This window comes from Physeter macrocephalus, unplaced genomic scaffold (assembly GCF_002837175.3).
Source record: "Physeter macrocephalus isolate SW-GA unplaced genomic scaffold, ASM283717v5 random_362, whole genome shotgun sequence".
In the NCBI taxonomy this organism is placed as follows: Eukaryota; Metazoa; Chordata; class Mammalia; order Artiodactyla; family Physeteridae; genus Physeter; species Physeter macrocephalus.
This window is the reverse complement of record NW_021145601.1, coordinates 56677-75000: the sequence shown is the minus strand read 5'-3', so window position 1 is coordinate 75000 and position 18324 is coordinate 56677. Positions and strand designations below refer to the sequence as shown.

General features: G+C 60.8%; 1 protein-coding gene across 1 annotated transcript; it reads right to left on the bottom strand.

Moving 5' to 3' along the window:
• Positions 1 to 5: 5 nt before the first annotated feature.
• On the bottom strand, positions 6 to 13002 carry LOC102994682 (BOS complex subunit NCLN; the record flags this gene model as incomplete). The annotated part of the gene is made up of 11 exons (XM_028485122.2): positions 12946 to 13002; positions 12407 to 12810; positions 7011 to 7201; positions 6746 to 6890; positions 5006 to 5100; positions 4085 to 4165; positions 2605 to 2708; positions 1505 to 1593; positions 1282 to 1421; positions 864 to 1042; positions 6 to 24 (listed from the first exon to the last, which is right to left on the bottom strand). Coding segments are annotated over exons 2-11 (1227 nt in total), but the record flags the coding sequence as incomplete, so codon positions are not given.
• Positions 13003 to 18324: the final 5322 nt, after the last annotated feature.

Sequence of the window (18324 nt, the reverse complement as noted above, 5' to 3'; positions counted from 1 at the left end):
AGGGTTTTAGAGTCAACCCGGGACCTTCGAGGGCAAGTTTTAAAAACACAGGTATCAGGAATTCGCATCATTCGTAATCGCCGAAAACCAAGAGCGAGCATATACCTGATAACGATCAAGACAAGCAGAGCGATGGCCCTCCCAGCAGACGGGCGCCCCCCACACTGCGGGCTCCTCTCTGGGCCAGGCCCATCCCCGACGGGGCCGCCCTGCACCCTGGGCACCCGGGCCGAGCCTGCGCCCTGTGGACGCGCGTCTGCCTCAGTGACTGGCGGCCCCGGGCCAATCTCCTCCTCTGGACCTCGGGGGAGGTCAGGACACCTGCCTCCATGGGCTGCTGAGGGTGGAGTTGCTGTAATGCCTTGTAGTGGGGGCAACAGTGTCCCCCAGATTCACGCCCACCCGGAACCTGGGAACGGGACCCGATTTGGAAGTAGGGTCTCCACAGACGTTATTAGCTAAGATGTGATCGCACTGGAGTAGGGGGGCCTGAAGTCCCACGGCTGGTGTCCCTATAAGGAGGGGAATTTGGACACAAGCACGAGGGAGAGGCCACGTGACCACGGAGGCGGGGACGGTGGCACGGCCACAAGCCCAGGGACACCAAGGGCTGCCAGCAACACAGGACCGTAGAAGAGGAGCCTCAGAGGCAACACAACCCGACCCGAGTGGGCGTGGGCGCGGGGTGGGGGGCTGCCCCGGGAGGTCCCCGCCTTTCCCCCCCAAGTCTTCCCTCCACCGAGGCACACCCTTCTCCTGGCTCATGCCCCTCAGTTCTAGCGCCACCTCCTCCAGAAAGCCTGCCGGACGCCCCAGGACCGGCTGATGCCCCGGCCCATGCCTGCCCCGACGGCAGTGCTCACCGCACGTCCATGATGCTGCTGCGCTGGCCGTCACGGTGGCTCTCCAGATGGGACAGGGTGAAGGCAGGCAGCCGGCGGATGGCGAAGCGCTCATGCTCCCAGGCCAGGATGTCCTCCGCCAGGTTGATCTTCTTGTGCACCATGGAGAACCGCACCTCGGGGAACTGGTGGGCGGCCACCTGCGAGGGGCACTGTCAGGCTCCGCCCGGCACCCGCGGGCCGCGCCCCAGCCCCGCCTGTCTCTGTGGAGGAGGCCCCTCACGTGCGGCGGGTCCCAGGTCCCTCCCCGAACCTCCTGCTTCTGGAACCCAGGAAGAAGCCCACCTGCCCCCCACCAAAGACCCACCTGAGGCTCACCCGAGGCCCCAGGGTGCGCAAAGCTCCCATGTCCCAGCCTGGCCTCCGGCGGGGCGCCTACCGTCTCGAGCTCCCGCAGGAAGGAGTGCTGTAGCGTCCCCTCCCTGGGCGGCTTGGACACGTGCAGGTGCAGGCTGTCCCCCCGGCCCAGGGTGTCCAGGCAGAGGACGAAGGCCACGTTGTCCTGGAGCAAGCTGGAATCTGAGTGCAGTGAGGGCTAGTGGGTGGAGGTGGCGGGGAGTACCGGGGGCCCGGACCCCACCCTGGCCCCTGGGGTCGCTCACCTGTGTGGTCCAGATTGTCTTCTAACCAGCGCTTGGTGCCCTGGTAGTTGAACTTTCCTCCTCCAGACGCAAAGAACAGGAGGTTGTACCTGGCGGGAAGCAGTGGGGCGCCAGTGTTGACACGTGGGAGTCCAGGTCCCCGACAAGGAGGAGGTGGTCCCCCCCGCAAGTACGAAATCCAACCAGCCTTCAGGGTTGGGCCTCCCTATCCTGGCACTGCTGACATCGGGGCGTCCTGGGTGCTGTGGGGTATGTAGCAGCATCCCTGGCCCCCGCCCGATGGATGCCAGGAGCCCCCGAGTCATCATGATCACAGATGTCCCCAGACATGGCCCAGTGTCCCCCGGGGGCTCCAGGTGAGAAGCACAGCTCTGGTTGCCCCTCTGGCGAGAAGCATGGCTTCAGGGGCCTCACTGAACTCTCGAGACCAGGAGAGACTAGGTGGACCAACCGGGAAATAAAAAGTGACGGGCGATTCAGCACCCCGTCCCTCGAGCAGGACTGAAGCCAGGGGTGTCGTGAAGGATCATGTCCCCGCGCCACCCCCCCAGCCCCATCCATCCCGCCGTGGCCACGGCGGCCCTTATAGGAGAGGGGAGACACCCGGAGGAAGAGAAGGACACGTGACGCTGGGACCAAGGAATCCGTCACTGCTGGAACCCGGCGGCGGCAGGAAGGACCCTCCCCTGGGGTTTCAGGAGGAGGTGCGGTCCTGCTGACACCCTGATCTCAACCTCCCTTCCCCGCCCGGGACGTGAGCACCCCTGCCACTGAGGGCACCCGCATGCGTGGGGTCGGGCCCAGCAGCTCAGGGAGACCCGCTCGTCACTGGGGCCCTGCCGTCGCAGGGCAGCGTGGCGTAGTGACGAGCGTCCACGCCGGTGACCAGCTGTGCCCGGGCCGCGACGGGGAGACGCCAGCCTCAGCGACCGGCTCGCAGGTGTTTCTGCTTCTTGCCGTTGGAGCGTCCCGGCTCTTCCGGGAGCGAGGGCAGCCCGGCCTCCTGGGGGGGATTCCCGGGGATGCAGCCGGGAGGAGCTGGGCCCCACGACCCGACACTGTGATTCCGGGGTCGGAAGCGCCCTGCCCCCATCACTTACGCGGCGTGGGTGCGCTTGTAGGTATAGAGCCTGGAGAAGAGACGGGTGAGCTCCAGCAGCACGGAGATGCCGCTCCCGTTGGAGTCCGCGCCGTGCGACAGCCACTGCGGGTGTGCAGAGAGGAGGCCGAGGTCACCCCACGTCCACATGCGGCGTCTCGCACCCCCGCAACCCCCCTCCGCATCTCGCCCCGAGTCCGCGTCTCCAGCGCAGCTGGGCTCACCCGCCCTGCGCAGCCCAAACCCGAGACCGACGGCTCCTGGGCACCGCCCGGCCTCCATGCACGCGGGAAGCCCCGTGCGCAGCCTCCGTCCAGCCTGGGCATCTGCCCTGGGAGCTCCCTCCAGCTGGACCTCCGGCCTTCTGCCCCCGCCGCGCCGTGAACACCCCCCTCGCGTCTGGGTCCTGCGATCTAACGCGACATTCCCCACGGGGAATGACTGGTTCTTGGAGAGAAAAAAACTGGGTTGTCTGCATGGCTTGGGACCCTCCCACAGTCACAGTGCACCAACTGACACACGGCGTGCAATGACGTTCAAGTTCACAGGGAGGGGGCAACGGGGTGCTCAGTGAGGGAAGCCAGACACAGAAGGACACACAGGGTATGACCCCACTGAGGGGAAACGTCCAGGACGGGCCGATCCACAGACACGGAGAGGGGGTTCCTGGCTGTCGGGGGCTGGGGGAGGGGCGGGGTGACTTCATAGGGACGGGGCTTCTTTTGGAGGGATGGAATGCTCCGGAAGCAGAGAACAGTGATGTCTACACAATTTTGTGAATTCACTAAAAACCTCTGAATCACGTGCTTTAAAAGGATGGATTTTATGTTATGGGAATCACATCTCAAAAATTTAAGAAAATTTCACAGGAAAGGGAAAACGAGGACACGGGTGTCTAAAAAGGCTCCGTGGGGGTGGATGATGAAAAGGGTGAGAACACGGCTCTGAGCCGACTGTCCAGGGCCGGCCTCTGAGCCCCGGCGTCCTCAAGGACAGCCTTGGCCTCCCAGGTGGGGCGGCCCGCAAGGCGCGGTCAGGGGCGCACGCCCGGCTGCAGGCCCTCCCAGCACCCACGCTGTCCGGTTCAGCTGGCTGTTGGTTCTCCAGCAGGAACCTCCCACCCCACCGTGCCAGGGGCTCTGAGGGCACAGCCCCGGGTGGCCTGCAGCCTGGAGGGACGCTGGCCAGGCCAGCCCTTGGGGGCGCCGGGAACCGGACTTCGGGGGGCCCCCTGTTCCGACAGTGTCTGTGCAGACACGGGGTCCGCACGGGCACCTGCTCTCCTCCTGGGACGGGGGTCTCGGCCGTGCCGGGCCGAGGTGCCTGCGTGATCGGCCCCCAGTGAGAACCCCGGGCTGGGTCTCGTGGGCCTCCCCGGGGACTGCCCCTCCCTCTGCTGTCACGCCTCGTCTGGGGGAGTGAAGCTTCACGATGACACCCGTCCCGCAGGCTGTTCACGGGGCCCCGAGGCACGGACGTACCGGGGCCACCCCGAAGGCGTCGTAGTGGGCCACGATGACGATGGTGGGCAGGTCCTCTCCGCCCAGCCCGGTCAGCCGCCCCTGCAGAGACACAGGCGTGAAGGGCCGGCCAGCCCGAGGCAGTGGCCGCCCCCCACCTGGCGGCCGTGCTCTCGGCTTTGCCGGCTACACTGCGGACACGGGGGGTGGCCGGAGCTGGCCACCGGGAAACCAGGCCCACCCTTCAAAGACCAAGCCCCGCCGACGGTAGGCACGGCAAGGTCCCGACAGCGCAGGAAGAGCTCGGGGGGTCGGGGTCCGGCGCCCCGGCCGAGATCCTCCCGCATACACCGGCCCCCAGTCAAGCCCAGCAGGGAACAGTCGGGAAAGTCATCCTGTCGGCAGCAGGGCCCACGGGGGGGCCGAGCCGGGGGCAGCACGTGCCGAGGCCCCACGCCCCTTACTCTCTGGACAGAGGGCAGCTCCGCAAGGCCTCAGCTGCGGCCTCCTCGTGGGGGGCGGGGAACAAAACCGCCGGAGGCTTTCTTCGGGGTGGGGGCGGGTGCAGCGAGACAGCCCCACGGGCGGCCCGTGGAGCCGACCCTGGTGGGGAGAATGCCAGGGGGAGGACTTGGACCTTGCTCTGGCCTGGACGCCTGCATGCACCCCCGCTCCCGCCGCGAGATTAGGCTTTGATTGCTGTCCGGAGCTCTGCTCTCGGCCAGCTCGGCTGAGCTCCCGGGACGTTACCGTCAGGAGAAGTGCCGGCCACTCGGCGAGGGGGCTCTCGCTGGGGCAGGGGGGAGGAGGGGAGGAGGCCGGGCAGGGTGTGTGGCTGGAGGCCCATCTCTCCACAGGGCGGGCGGGCAGCCATCTGATCCGATTTCCCAGTCAGAGGCTCCCTCTAGTGGGGACGGGCGGTGGGGCGCGCCGGGCACTCACCTCCACGCTGGTGATGAGCCAGTCGCTCACGGCCTTGCTCTGGAGCCCGCTGGTGACCATCTGGAAGCCGCTGGCGGTGGCGGTATGAAGCAGCACTGAGGACGGGGGCGGGGGGATCAGCCTGAGCCCGGGGGTTCCCGGACCAGAGCCAGCACGCTCGCCACCCCAGCACCCCAGACTCCAGGGGTTCAGTCTGAGCAAAAGCAGAACTGACCTCACAGACTAGAACACAATGTGGTAACCGGACACGGGAGAGAAGCTGGGCGTCCAGTACAAGAGCCGGTGAGACAGTCACCCGGACACCACTCAGGCCGGTGAGGAGTGCGTGTGCGCCCTCGCTCTGCAGGACCCTCAGGGACCGTTCCTAAGTCACAAACGCGCGTGCACCACCTCTGACCCAGCTCCCCAAGGATCACTTCAGCAGGGACCCCGAAACAGGAGTTTCCCGTCAGATGGCTCACAATCCTCCCGCCCAGCCCCGAAAGCGAAGACGGCATGAGAACTCAAAGTTCCATAAATAGGAAAGTTCCATTCTCTCCTGAGCCGAGGTGAGGTGGTGCCCACCTCGCGCCATGCGAGCCAGCGGTCCACTGCGCCTGCCACTTTTTCACCTGGGGGCAGCGGCTGCCCTAAAACGCTGGTGAGCTCACCCTGTCTCAAGCCCTTCTGTTCTTTACACATTTAAAAACACAACCGTGGGAATTCCCTGGCGGTCCGGCGGTTAGGACTCCGCGCTGTCACTGCCGAGGGCCCGGGTTCAATCCCCGGTCGGGGAAGTGAGATCCTGCAAGCCGTGCGGTGCGGCCGAAAAACAACAACGACGACACCGATCACCATCGTGATGGCCACGGGAGGTGTCATCACTGGGGGAGCTGGGAGGGTGCCTCTCAGGAACCGTAGTATGTCCGCGACTTCTTCCAAACCCTAGCGTTATTCCGAAACAAACAAGCTACGCCTAAGAAAGTCTTGTGATCCTGATCTATGATCTTCTATTGTTTTTTCCACGACCGACATAAAATAAGCACTTTCTCACACCTGATGCCATTTCTTAACAGCTGCGTAATATTCCACCAAGTAGCCGACGACTCCTCCTCCCTTCCACTCTAACTAGAAATTAAGATCTTGCCAAAAACTCACTCTTGTGCTGCCACAATGCAGACGGCCACCGTCCAGACTTTAATCCAGACCAGGGTTTGGTAAACTTTCTCCGTAAAGTGCTAGAGAGTCGAAATTTTCAGCTCTGTGGGCCAGTCTGTCACAGCCACTGAACTCTCCTACTGTAGTGTGAAAGCTCATAAGCCGTGTGTAACACTGGCTGTGCGCCGATAAAACCTCATTTACACAAACAGGCGGCCGAGGGCCACAGTCTGCCACAACCCAGTCTAGCATCCACGCAGCTTATAATCTGGCCAGGAGGAATGACCCTTCCTTTACAGCTTAAACACATACCCACAAACTGTTTCCCCAAGGGCGAGTCCACTGTGTGGACAAACCTGCCTGCCTGGCCCACTCTCGCTGGCTCTGAGGACCAGCTTCCTTTTCCTACACCAGCGATTGGATCCTTTTGCCTCAATTCTTTGACCACTTTTGCTAGCTCACTCTCCCCCATGGCCCCCGGACCGATCAAACGGCAGAGCTCCCGGCTGCCAAGGTCACCGCAGCATCCCCCAGCCTGGGAGAGGGGGTCCTGGAAACTGCACAGCGGTGCCCCTCTCCGCACGTCCCTCGCCCCGAGCCCACCTTCGGCGGCAGAGGCGGAGCCCTGGGAGGCGGACGCAGCTTGCGTCTGCTCGTAGATGGACAGCAGGGCGTCGTCCTCCACGGCAAAGTACACGGGCACGATGGTCTCCATGGCCAGCATCTCGGGCTCGATCTCCATGAATTGCTGCGGGAGAGACAAATGTTCAGGCGGCTTCGGGGAGGGGGCCCGGGGCTGCCCCTGGAGGGCGGGCACCGGGGGCTGGACTGGATGGAGCCAGAGCCGGTGGGGCGGGGCGGGCCTCACCCGGATGACGTCCTGCGGCACCGCGGCCATGGCCCGCGGCAGGATGATGACCACGGCACCGGCCGACTGGCGTAGGGCGCGCTGGTAACGCTCGTACGAGAAGTCCAGCAGCCGCATGAGCACGCAGCGCCGGCTCAGCACATCTGCGTCGATGGTGCGCGCCTCCGTGTTAAGCACCGCGTTCCGCGTGCCTGCAGGGAGGGGGGTCCCTCAGCTGGCCGCCCACCCACCGGAGCCGCACCCACCCCAACCCCGGGCTCGCGGGGCCTTCCGAGAACTCAACGAAAACTAAGACCCTTCTCCTTGGACCAACCCCCCCCCCACCCCTACATTCCTAAACCAGGGCTGGACCCACTGTCCCTGCTCTGGCACCCTCCCCCCGCCGCTGCACCACGGCCACACTCATCCCTCAGAAAGTGACGTGCTCCCTGCCCACCCAGCCGCCCCGCGAGGACGTGCGGGCTGCCTGCCAGGCTGGGTGCTGTGGCCCCGCCCCACGTCCCTGCGGCAGCTCAGGGGCGGGTGCCCTCACCCCACCCCACAGAAGCAGCCGGCAACCCCCCAAGCCACCCACCCGGAAGGCGGGATCGGAACCCAGAGGGTCCTGCCCCCCAGCCCTCCTCCCCTGCGTTCCCCGTGGCTCCCGGGACTGCCTCACGCCCTGCCCAGGGGGTCAGGAGACCCCCAGCACAGAGCCCAGCACCCACTCCAGGGTCTAGTCCCCAGCAGAGGGAGCCCCCAGGCTACAGGACTGCCCTCCCCCCCAGTTCCCAATGACCTGAGGAAAACCCAAACCCTGCCCTGGCCGACCTGATCAGTGGCCCCCTCCCCTCACAGCTCTAACACGGCCTTGTCCATGTCTCCGGGGCCCTCGCTATCTACTCCCCTAACTAGCCTGGGGGTTCCAGGGGTAGGGACCTCGTTCACCACAGTGCAAACCCAGCATCGCCTGGTGACTCCCAGCCCAGCAGGCTCAGGACATGGAACGAACCAACGCCCGGTCTCCCCAAAGCCCCTCAGGAAGGAAAACACCAGGGTTTGTCCATCTTCTTCCAGTCAGGGATGCATTGCTCCCCCTGGGCCGTTCCTGGGCGCTGTGGGGTGTGGAGCAGCCTCCCTGGCCCCGCCCCCTCGATGCCAGGAGCCCCCTAGTCAGGGTAACCACAGATGATGCCAGACGTGGCCTGGTGTGCCCTGGGGGCAGGACCACCCGAGTTTCTCTCCTCTGGGAGCTCAAGAAAGCTCAAGAGAATCCGGGAGGGAGGGAGAGGCTGCTTCCGCCTTGGACCCCTCCCCTCTCACAAGCTTTTCCAGGCAGCTGACCCCTCCCCGCCTGAACAGAAGTAGGCTACAGCCAGGATTGCACAGAGCGCTTTTCTAAGGCCAGCAGGTCCCCTCAGACACAGAGCACTGCTGTCCCGAGAGCTCTACTGGAGAAAGGCAGCGAGAAGCTGCGTGGACATTTCAGCAGAACGAGGAGGGGGCGCCAGCACCCACGGGTGCACGGCATGCAGCGGCGGGCCCTCGGGGCCATCCCTGGACTGATGGGAAAGGGGGCTCACGCAGGCCCCCAGCTGCCAGGGTCACCAGCACTCAGCGGGATGCTGGCAGAAATCCAGATTCTTAGGTCAGATCACCCAGGTGACAAAGGCACAGAGAGTCCAAAATGTCTCACAGGTCCCAGGCTGACCCAGGATGCACAAAGCAAGCAAACAAACCCTACTGCACATGGGGGCCAGATATGGCCCTTAGGGCCTCCAGCTGGAGACCCACACAGTGAATGTCAAAATAACAATGCAGAGAAACAGGTCTGCTTCCCCCAGGGAGCCAGAGTGTGCTGCCTGGAGGTCAAGGCTGCCGGGCAAGGCGACACCTGTGTCCTCAGGGATGCACCAGGCCCAGACGGACTCAGGCTCAGGGCCAGGAGCGAGGTCCCCACCTCTGCTTCCCAAGAATGTGCCATCGGGAAAGGGTTGCTTCCTACAGCTCATCCTGAGGGCTGGTCTGGGGGAGGGGCCCAGCAGAGCACAGAAGGGACAGCGCCCCAGGTGGGAAAGGGCAGGGCTGTCTCAGGGGCGGGGTCTGTGACCAAGGAGCGAAACTGGGCCATACGCCCCAGGCTGGGGGCTGTATGCCTCTCCCCAGCCCCACCCCCGGGGCCTTTCCTCTGCTTTAGGGCAACGTGGGAGCCCGGGAGGGCCTGGCGGGGGAAGGGCAGCAAAGACCTTCAGGGGCCCCTGAAGCTCTGGGAATGCCGGACAGGCCCCTCCCCCGTGTCCCACGTGTCCCAGCCGCAGCCTCCCAGGGGCCCGCAGCCTCCCGGGGGCAGCTCGGATGTCACCTGTCACCTCGGCGTGGGGACACAAAGGGCCGCCTGTGGAGCCTACAGAGACCCGCTTTCCAGAGATGGGAAGGAGGGGGTGAGAGCAGAACCAGGTGGACGCCAGCCCCCCAACTGCCCCCAGAGGCTGAGCGCCCAGAGCAGAGCCCGTCTTTGCTGGCATGAGGCTGAAGCCAGCGCAGCCTCGGTCACCCCTGCGTCTGGGCGGGCGCTGGACACCTGGACGGAAGTCGCTGGTTCCCACAATGGGGCCAGATCTGGACAGAGGTCACAAATTTCTCTACCGAGGGCCCAGGGCCAGTCCTCTCTCCTTGCGGGTTGCACTGGTCCTTTGCAGCGCGAAGCCACCGACCAGCAAGGGGCAGGGAGCCCGTGCCCGGCGTGGATGCCCACACCCCACCTCCCAGGGCTGTTTCTGAGGGGACCAAGTGGGATGGGCACGAGCGGCCCAGCCCAGAAAGGCCGGAGCCCATTCGGGGGGCCGGGGTGGGGGGGTCACACCCCAGCTCAAAGAGCACACGCCTCCCCTTCCCGGTACCCTGCCCGCCTGTTTCTCAACAGGAGCAAACAGGAAGTTGGGAAAGGAGGCCCAGAACAAGGGTTACACCAGGAGGCGGGAGCCGAGGGCGTGCGTGATGCTGGGGACGCTGCAATCAGCAGTGACCCAGCAGACCAGCCCTCAGAGGTTCCGCGACCGGGGAGGAGCCACCGGGGAGGAGCCGGGACTCCCTCTGCACCACCGGGCCTTCCCTGACTATCCCGCCAGCATCTCCCCAGGCAGCGGCGGGGACCTCGCATCCCTGCCAATGGGGGACGCTGCCGGGTGTGACCTGGGTGGAGGTGTAGACGTGCGAGCTGAGACGGGTGGGCGCCCTGCCAGGCCCCTCCGCTCACCCCCGAGCCCACTTGGCATCCGGGTTTCTCACCATGAACAACAAAGATGGGGGCCAGAAAGGAGGGCACGTGGGGTGGGGGGAGACACCGGGTCAGAAAAAAGAACGGGAAGGAATCCAGGAACAGGGGCGAAGAACTCAGGTAAAGGAGGGGAGGAGGGCAGGAGGGCAGGGAGAAAGGAGAGAAGGTTCCCGAAGACCTGCGAGAATGATGTAGTCAGGGAGCGGGTCTGCGGCACCTGTCTGCGGCGGGGAGAGGGGGCCACACCTGCAAGCAGGTCAGCGCTGAGCAGGCAGTGGGGGAATCCGGGGCATCCAGGCTGCTGGATTACAGCTGCCCGAGGGTCCTGGAGTGGAGCTGGGTGTGCTGGGAGAGCTCCCGGCAAGGCTCCGAGTGCAGTGCGAGAGGGGACAGAGGAGTGACTGGGTGCGGGAAGGACTGGCGGGTTGACCTGGAGAGTTCTAGGATCCAGGCCTGCTGCTGGACCGCAGGATCCTCTAGACCAGGACGGCAGCCGCTAGTCACACGTGGCTATTCAAGCTTATTACGATTAACCACCAAAAGATGCTAAAGATCCCCTTCTTCCAGTGCATGAGCCACATCTCAAAGACCACCTGTGACAGCACTGGCTGAAACCCTCTCCCCAGGGGGATGTGAACAACACATACAAACTGCCCACTCGTTAGGGGCTCCTGGCCTTCCTCCCCACCGGTCGAGAGCCTGGGGTCTACAGACATCACTGTAACCCCAAGTTCTCCCCCTCAGCACTGCTGACAATCTGGCCCCGATCATCCTCTGGGAGAGGCCGTCCCGGGCACTGTGGGGTGTGGAGCAGCACCCCTGGCCCTACCCCCTCGATGCCAGGAGCCCCCCAGTCGTGACAACCCAAAGTCATCACTCAGCGACCCCTGGGTTGACAACCACTGCACTAAACAGAAACAACATAACTCTGAGGTGATGAGGGATCTGAGGGAACTCTCCAGACACTGGGGCTCCCCAGGAGCCTGGCAGTGGCAGGGGATCCAGGGGGCTCAGGCTAGGCCTGATGTTCCAACGAGAGGCTAGTCCAAGAGAACCAGAGCTCAGAGATGAGGGGACCAGGGGGACTGGGGAGGGCAGGCCTTGACTTGTGGGGGCCTAAAGCACCAGGCTGGAAGAGAAACCAGAGGCCAGAAGGTTCTGGAACACCAGATACAGCAAGGCTGGGGAAAGGGGGAAATTCAGAATGACTTGGGCACTGGGGTCAGAACTTTGACAGACGCTGGAGCAGGGCCGGGGAACAGGAGCTGGGCAGGATCCAGCCGTGGGGGCCTGAAATCCTGGAGAGAAGGAGCCAGGGTGGGTGGGCCGGTGGTGTTCCAGGAAGCCGAGGGGTGGGTATGCACCAAAGCGGGGAGCAAGAAATGAGGTCCAAGGGATTTCAGGAGCCCAAAGGCAGAGGACTGAAGGATTAGCTAAGGAATCCTGAGGAACCTGGCTCATGAGTTGGGACCAGGGAGCAGAGCCTGGGGAGAGATGGGCCTTGACACGGGGCCAGGCTGGGGTCAGCGATCAGAACTTCTTGAGCCCTGAAGGGGGTCAGAATGTAGGCACTGGACAAAACAAACCGGGGTGCCAGGGGCTGTGCAAGGGTGGCCAGCTCGGCCTGGCAGAACCGCGTTGAGAGGCTCCACTCCAAGTGAAGAAGACCCAAGGTTGGGGCCCTGTTCCAGCTGGGAATCAGAGAGAGAGGACCCAGGATAAAAGGAGCAGGGGCAGCTTGGCCTGAAGGTGGGAGGGAGCTCTGCGTTCTGGAACATGTAGCCCTTGTCGGGGACGGGGCCGGGGTGCTGTGGCAGCCAGCGCGGCGGGTCCCTGGGGCAGAGACAGCTGGGGGCCTAGCGTCGGTCCAGGTATCCAGGCTCGGACTTGCCTGGGATCTGGGTGTCTGGCGGCCCAAGTGAGGTCTGCGGGCTGGACTCCTGCTGGACAGGTGGGAGAGGCAGGTCCTGGTGCCCGGGGAGCAGAGACCGAACCGAGGGAGGGGGCATCCTGGCCGGAGCCCCGGGGACGGGAGAAGCTGAGCGGGAGGTCAGGTGCGGGGAGACAAAGGTGGGGGAGGTCAGGAGCCCATGGGGAAAGCCCGGCCCCGGGGGGAGGCCAGGGGCCCGGGTCCACGCACCGTAGGGCTGTCCCTGCAGGTCGTACTGCTGCATGCGGTACACGGTGAACTCGTGCGCCGCGTCGGCGGCGGGCAGCGGCGGCGCCACGAGCAGCAGCACGGCGGGCAGGAAGACGATGAAGCCGAGCGGCAGGCACGACGCCTTCAGCATGTTCTCCAGCACCTCTCCTGCTTCCTCCAGCATCCTGGCCGGCGGCGGGGCCGCGCGGGGCGGCGGCGGGGACGGGACGGCGGCGGCGGCGGCTCACGCGAACTCACCTAGGCATGGGTAGCTGCCGGGGTCCTGCGGGCGCCGCGCCGGGCAGCCCGCGCCCGCTCCGGGGTCCTGCGGGCACCGCCGAGGGCCGCCCGCCCGCCACGCTGCCTGCTGCGAGTTGTAGTTCTCCCGGCGCGCGCGGAGCCACCTGGGGATTGCAGGCCCATTCTGTTACTCCCCGAGAGAGGAGGCTATGGTGGACAGTTTGACTAAGGTTTCACATAAACCCCAACTCAGAAAATACGGAGACTTAAAAAAAAAAACTATAATCGGCGGAACTTACTGAGGCCCTGTCTTTGCTGTGGTAGAAGGAGGAGGGGGAGAAGGGGGTTGTGCAGGACGTGACCTTGCGACCCGGAGGAAAGTTGGGAATAAGGAAGAGAAGGGCCGGCCTGATTCGCTAGGTCTCCTGGGAATTGTAGTCTCATTGAACAAGCACAAGGGGTCATGGGAGCTGAAGTCTTCCTGGCAGAAGTTCGGGAAAAATCACTTAAAACTCCCAAGAAATATAGATGTTAACACCATGAGGGCAAAGACGTGTGTCTGCTTTGTGCACTGATGTATTCTTCAGAACTTAACACAAGGCCTGGCACACAGTGAGTTGTTTATATAATTTTTGGATAAAAGAATGAGAGAAGAATCAAGAAATCATGACAGAAGGTTCCTAAAGGGATGTCGCAATGGATTATGGGACTTGTAGTCTGCAGCTTGGCGTTGTGCCGGGGTTGGTGATATATTTATACTTAGGCGTATTTATATTGGGGACATACTCAGTAAAAAAAAAATTATTCGTTCATCAGAAATTCAAATTTTACTGGGTGTCTTAAATTTGTATTTTCTAATCTGACCCCCATGAGAACCCAACTGTCTCTGGGCCAGGGGCCTTAAGGGGCATCAGTAACTCACACCCCCTTGTACAGATGGGAAGACTGAGGCCAGAGGGTGCAGAGCACGTGGCCCTGGCCCCCAGGTTCTGATACCGTTGCCTAGGGAAGTGGGCCTCCCTTCTGTCCCAAGTGAAAGGTGGCAGTTGTGTTGATTAACGGCATGGGTTCAAGTCCCAGCTCCTCCACTTCCCAGCTGTGTGACCTTGGGCAAGTCGCTTCACCTCTCTGAGCCTCCATTTCCTCAAGCTGCCAAATATGATGATAAATAATCAGACACTCTTCCCCGGCTTCCCAGGGGTGTGTGAGGATTCAATAAGATAATCCACGTGAATGCACTTGGAAAGGATGAGGCATACATGAAGCGCTCAATAAGTGTTGGTATTATGAGAACGCACCAAACTCGTGCAGCCTCAGAGCTGCTGCATCCGCTGTTCCTGCAAAACACTCGCGGGCCCCCTCCCACTTTCTGCATGGCTAGTTCCTTACTGAAATGATGTTGGACATTTCTTAGTTTGATGTTTGTCACCCCCAGCAAATTGTGACCTTTCCGTGGGCAGGTACCAGGTTGTTTATAGCTGCAACCCCATTGCCCAGAATAGAGCCTGACACACAGTTGTTGAGTGAATGAATGAATGAGTCATGAAAACCCCAACACACCAGCCCCTCCCTTCCAGCTGTGTCCCTTGCTTTCGGCCATCCCCAGGTAGGTCCTAGGCATGAGGAGTCAGGAGTGGCTTGGCAGGGCAGGGAAAAGACTGAGAAATTCTGGCCCACGTGGTCTTCATCAGCAAATGTTTATTACCTGCTTCTCCATGTACCCCCACTCTTCCAGACCAGGCTATGAACAGGCAAGACAGGCACACTCACCTAGAGACAAAGCAAGAAAGGGGCCTGAACTTGGCTCAGATAACGAGGCTTGGACCTTAGGGCTGCCCATTCCGCCTCCTCTCCTGAGCCTTGGTTTTTCTGTCTGTAAAATGGGGAGGTTCAGCTAATCCTGCTTTGTGGAGATGAAACCTTGGGGCAGCCCAAAGAATGAAACGGAACATTCATTCTGAGTTTTCCAAGGAGAGAAGGAACTGGTATTCATTCTTTCATTCATTCATTTATTCATTCATTCAGCAAAGATGCAGTAACAGACAGGGATCCAGAAGTCACCTGTGGGGACTTCCCTGGCGGTCCAGGGGTTAAGACTCCATGCTTCCACTGTAGGGGGCATGGGTTTGATCCCTGGTCAGGGAACTAAGATCCCGAAGAAAAAAAAAAAAAAGTCACCTGTGTGGGTTTGAAGCCCAGCTCTGCCTCTTCCCAGTTGTGTGACCTTGCATAAGCTACCTAACCTCTCTGGGTCTTAGTTTCTCCATCTATAAAATGGAGTTAATGATGGTACCTGCCTCCTGGAGATTTTCCAAGGATTAAAATGAGTTAGTACAAAGGTGACTAGGATAACGTTGAGTGATACATAAGGCATTTAAAAATGTTGCCAAACGCAAGTTCATGTGCCCAATGCACAGTGAGGACAAACAAACCAAAAGTTGGAGTTTGGAGCAGAGAAAGGTTTATTGCAGGGCCATGCAAGGAGACTAGTGTCTCATGCCCCATAAACCCCGACTCCCCAAAGGGTTTCAGCAAAGCACTTTTAAAGGCAAGTGAGAGAGGGACGTGGTTAGTTGTTGCAAACTTCTTGGTGTTGGAATCCTTTGTTCTTGCAGCTGTGCAGGTCAGGTCAAGATGTTCCTGTAAACCTCCAACAAAACAAATGTTATTCCCTATTCTGAAACATTTTACCTCTATGTGAATGGACTCTTAAATGTCAGAGCCTTGAGAATAGGCTTACCTGTATATTTCAGGCTATAGGCAACATTCTTGTACAAAAGGTACAAAGCCACCATGACTAAGCACAGGCAACAGGGCACAAAGGTTAAAGTAAAAGGAACAGGTCTAAAAAGGAGTCAGATTTGGTCTTCCCTATTACAAAATCAGACACATAAGTTTGAGGGCCTTTATATTGCTTGCCTTATCAACATCCCAGGAGGGCAGGGGATATCAATATCCTCATTTTACAGATGAGGAAACTGAAGCCCATGGTGAGTGGCAGAGCTGGGGAACAGTAATGGGTCACAGACACCTGAGCCACCTAAGAGCAGAAGTCAGGATTCATGGGGACAGTTTCATCGAAGTCAGGGAGGAAGGTGGGGGTGGAGAGTAAGGAGGGGAAGAGGTTTCCCAGGCTCAGTGGAAGGCATGATGCTAGGACTAGTTCTCCCGACACTCTAGGTCATAGAGCACCTACTATCTGCTGGGTCCTGTGCTGGGTGCTGGGGACATAGCTGTGGCCCAAACACTGTCACTACCTCCACTCTCATGGGGCTCAAAGTCCAGGGGAGAAGTTGGATGTGTAACCAGGCGTCATCGGATCTATGATGGAGTTGCACAGGCAGGTGTGGGAGCCCGGAAGAGGGCTGAGGAGGAGAAATCAGGGAGACTTCCTGGAGGAGGTGATGCTAAAGCTGAGACCTGAAGGATGGGCAGGGCACATGCTAGGCAGGCCACTCTACTGGGGACAACAAAGGCAGGTGCAAAGACCCCCAGATGGGAGGGAGCAGCAAATAGTGCAGCTCAGTCAAAGCAAAGTGTGACATCCCACAGGGCAGAGGGGGCCACAGGGCCAGCTCACACAGGCCCAGGACGCAGGTTGATAGCTTCAAGGAGGCCCAGGCTCCACTCACACCAAATTCCACCGAGACCTCACCCTGCCTGCCACTGTCCCGAATAAACACATGTGGACCAGGAATCAGGAAAATGTAAGAAGTATCCCAGCTTATACATGCTTGGAACGTTTTCCAGTCCTGTCCAACGGAACTTTCTGTGATGATGGACATGCTCTGTGTCTACACTGTCCAAAACAGTAGCCACAAGTCCCATGTTCCATCAAGCACTTGAAATGTGGCTAGTGTGACCAAGTGTTATGGGCTGAATTGTGTCTCCAAAATTCATGTCTTGAAATCCTAACCCCCAGGACCTCAGAATAGGACCTTATTAGGAAATAGGATGGTTATAGGTGTACTTAGTTAAGCTGAGTCACACTGGAATAGGGTGGCCCTAATCCAATAGGACTGGTGTCCTTATAAAAAGGGAAAATTTGCACACAGACGTGCACACAGGGAGAACCCATGTGAAAATGGAGTCTACAAACCAAGGGATGCCAAAGATTGCCAGCGAACCCCCAGAATCTAGGAGAGAGGGCTCAGAACGAACCAAACCTGTTGGCACCTTGATCTCAGACTTCCAGCCTCCAGAACCATGAGAGGATAAATTTCTTTTTTTTTTTTTTTTTTTTTGACCGCACCGCTCAGCACGCAGGATCTTAGTTCCCCGACCAGGGATTGAACTTGTGACCCCTGCAGTGGAAGCGTGGAGTCTTAACCACTGGACCACCAGGGAAGTCATGAAAGAATGCATTCCTGTTGTTTAAGCCCCTCAGTCTGTGATACTTTGATACGGCAGCTCCGAGAAATGCACCGAGAAACTGAATTTTTAAAATTCATTTTAATTAATTTTACATACCCATGTGTGGCTAATGGCTGCTTTATTGAAACAGCGCAGTAAACAGTTTCCCATCGCCGCATCCCCCATCCTGCGGGGGAGAAACGGAGGCTCAGAACGGAGCTATCCCATCCAGAGCGGCAGACGGGATGCTGACCCAAGAACTTGGCGAGACGGAGGCACAAAGACCTGCGGGCACTGTCTTGGCTAGGGAAGATGGAGAGAGAGCACTTTCTACCAGCCAAAGGTGGCTACATCCGGAGGGTGTACCCCTGCGGCGCTGTCCCATACCATTGCCGCAAGTCCTGTGGGCTGTTTAAATGCAAAGGAATTCCAAGTTCAGTCTTCAGTCGCACAGGCCACTTATCGGGGGCTCAGTAGCCACATGGGGGGGTCCCGTACTGGCAGCACAGATGTAGAACATTTCCACCGTCGCTGAATGTTTTGTCAACACACCGATGCCACGCGCCATGGCAAAAACACTGAGCGTGTACCGACCGCCTCCGGCGGTGGGTTCCGTCTGCTATAGGCCCATTTTACAGATGGGGAAGGAAGAGGCAGTTAGTGCTAAAGGGAGAAGTGGGTGAGATTTCCCCGAGGTCAGGAGGGCCAGTCGGCTCCCTCTCTGCTGGTCTCCAGACTGAGTCCCAAGAGATGCAGAGGCCAGAGGTGGGGGAAGGAGGCCGCCCAGGACCCAAGATGAGAGATAGGGCAGGGAAAGGGGAAGTGAACAGGAAGGGGCGGGTGTCATGGCCCTCCCTGTGCTGCAGGCACAGCTCCAGCAGACCCACAGCCCTCATCCCATCACCCTGACGCCACGTGGGGATCAGGGGCTGCAGCATCTCATCCCATCATTGAACTCTCGCGTTGCCAGGGCATAGGCACCCCCCTACCCAGCCTAGCCCTGGCAGCCTGGGAGCCCTACTGAGGCCCAGTGTGGGGCTGGGATTTCCTCAGAATCTCTCAGGAGGGGGGCGGCGTACACAGCAAACCCATTCGTCCCCATTCCAGCGCGCTCTCTGTTCCTCCTGTCGCCTCCTGCTCCACGGAGACCGTGGGAAATCCGCTCGGCGTCAGCAGCCTCAGGAGGCTTCGGGGAGGCCCGCGGGGCCCTGGGACGCGCGCCCCCGGCTGCCCTCTTCCTTCCCCTCCATCCAGCCTGCCCGCTGCTGCACCCCTGCGCGCCCGGGCGCGCACCCGGCAGCTGAACCAGTGCCCCAACCGTGGGC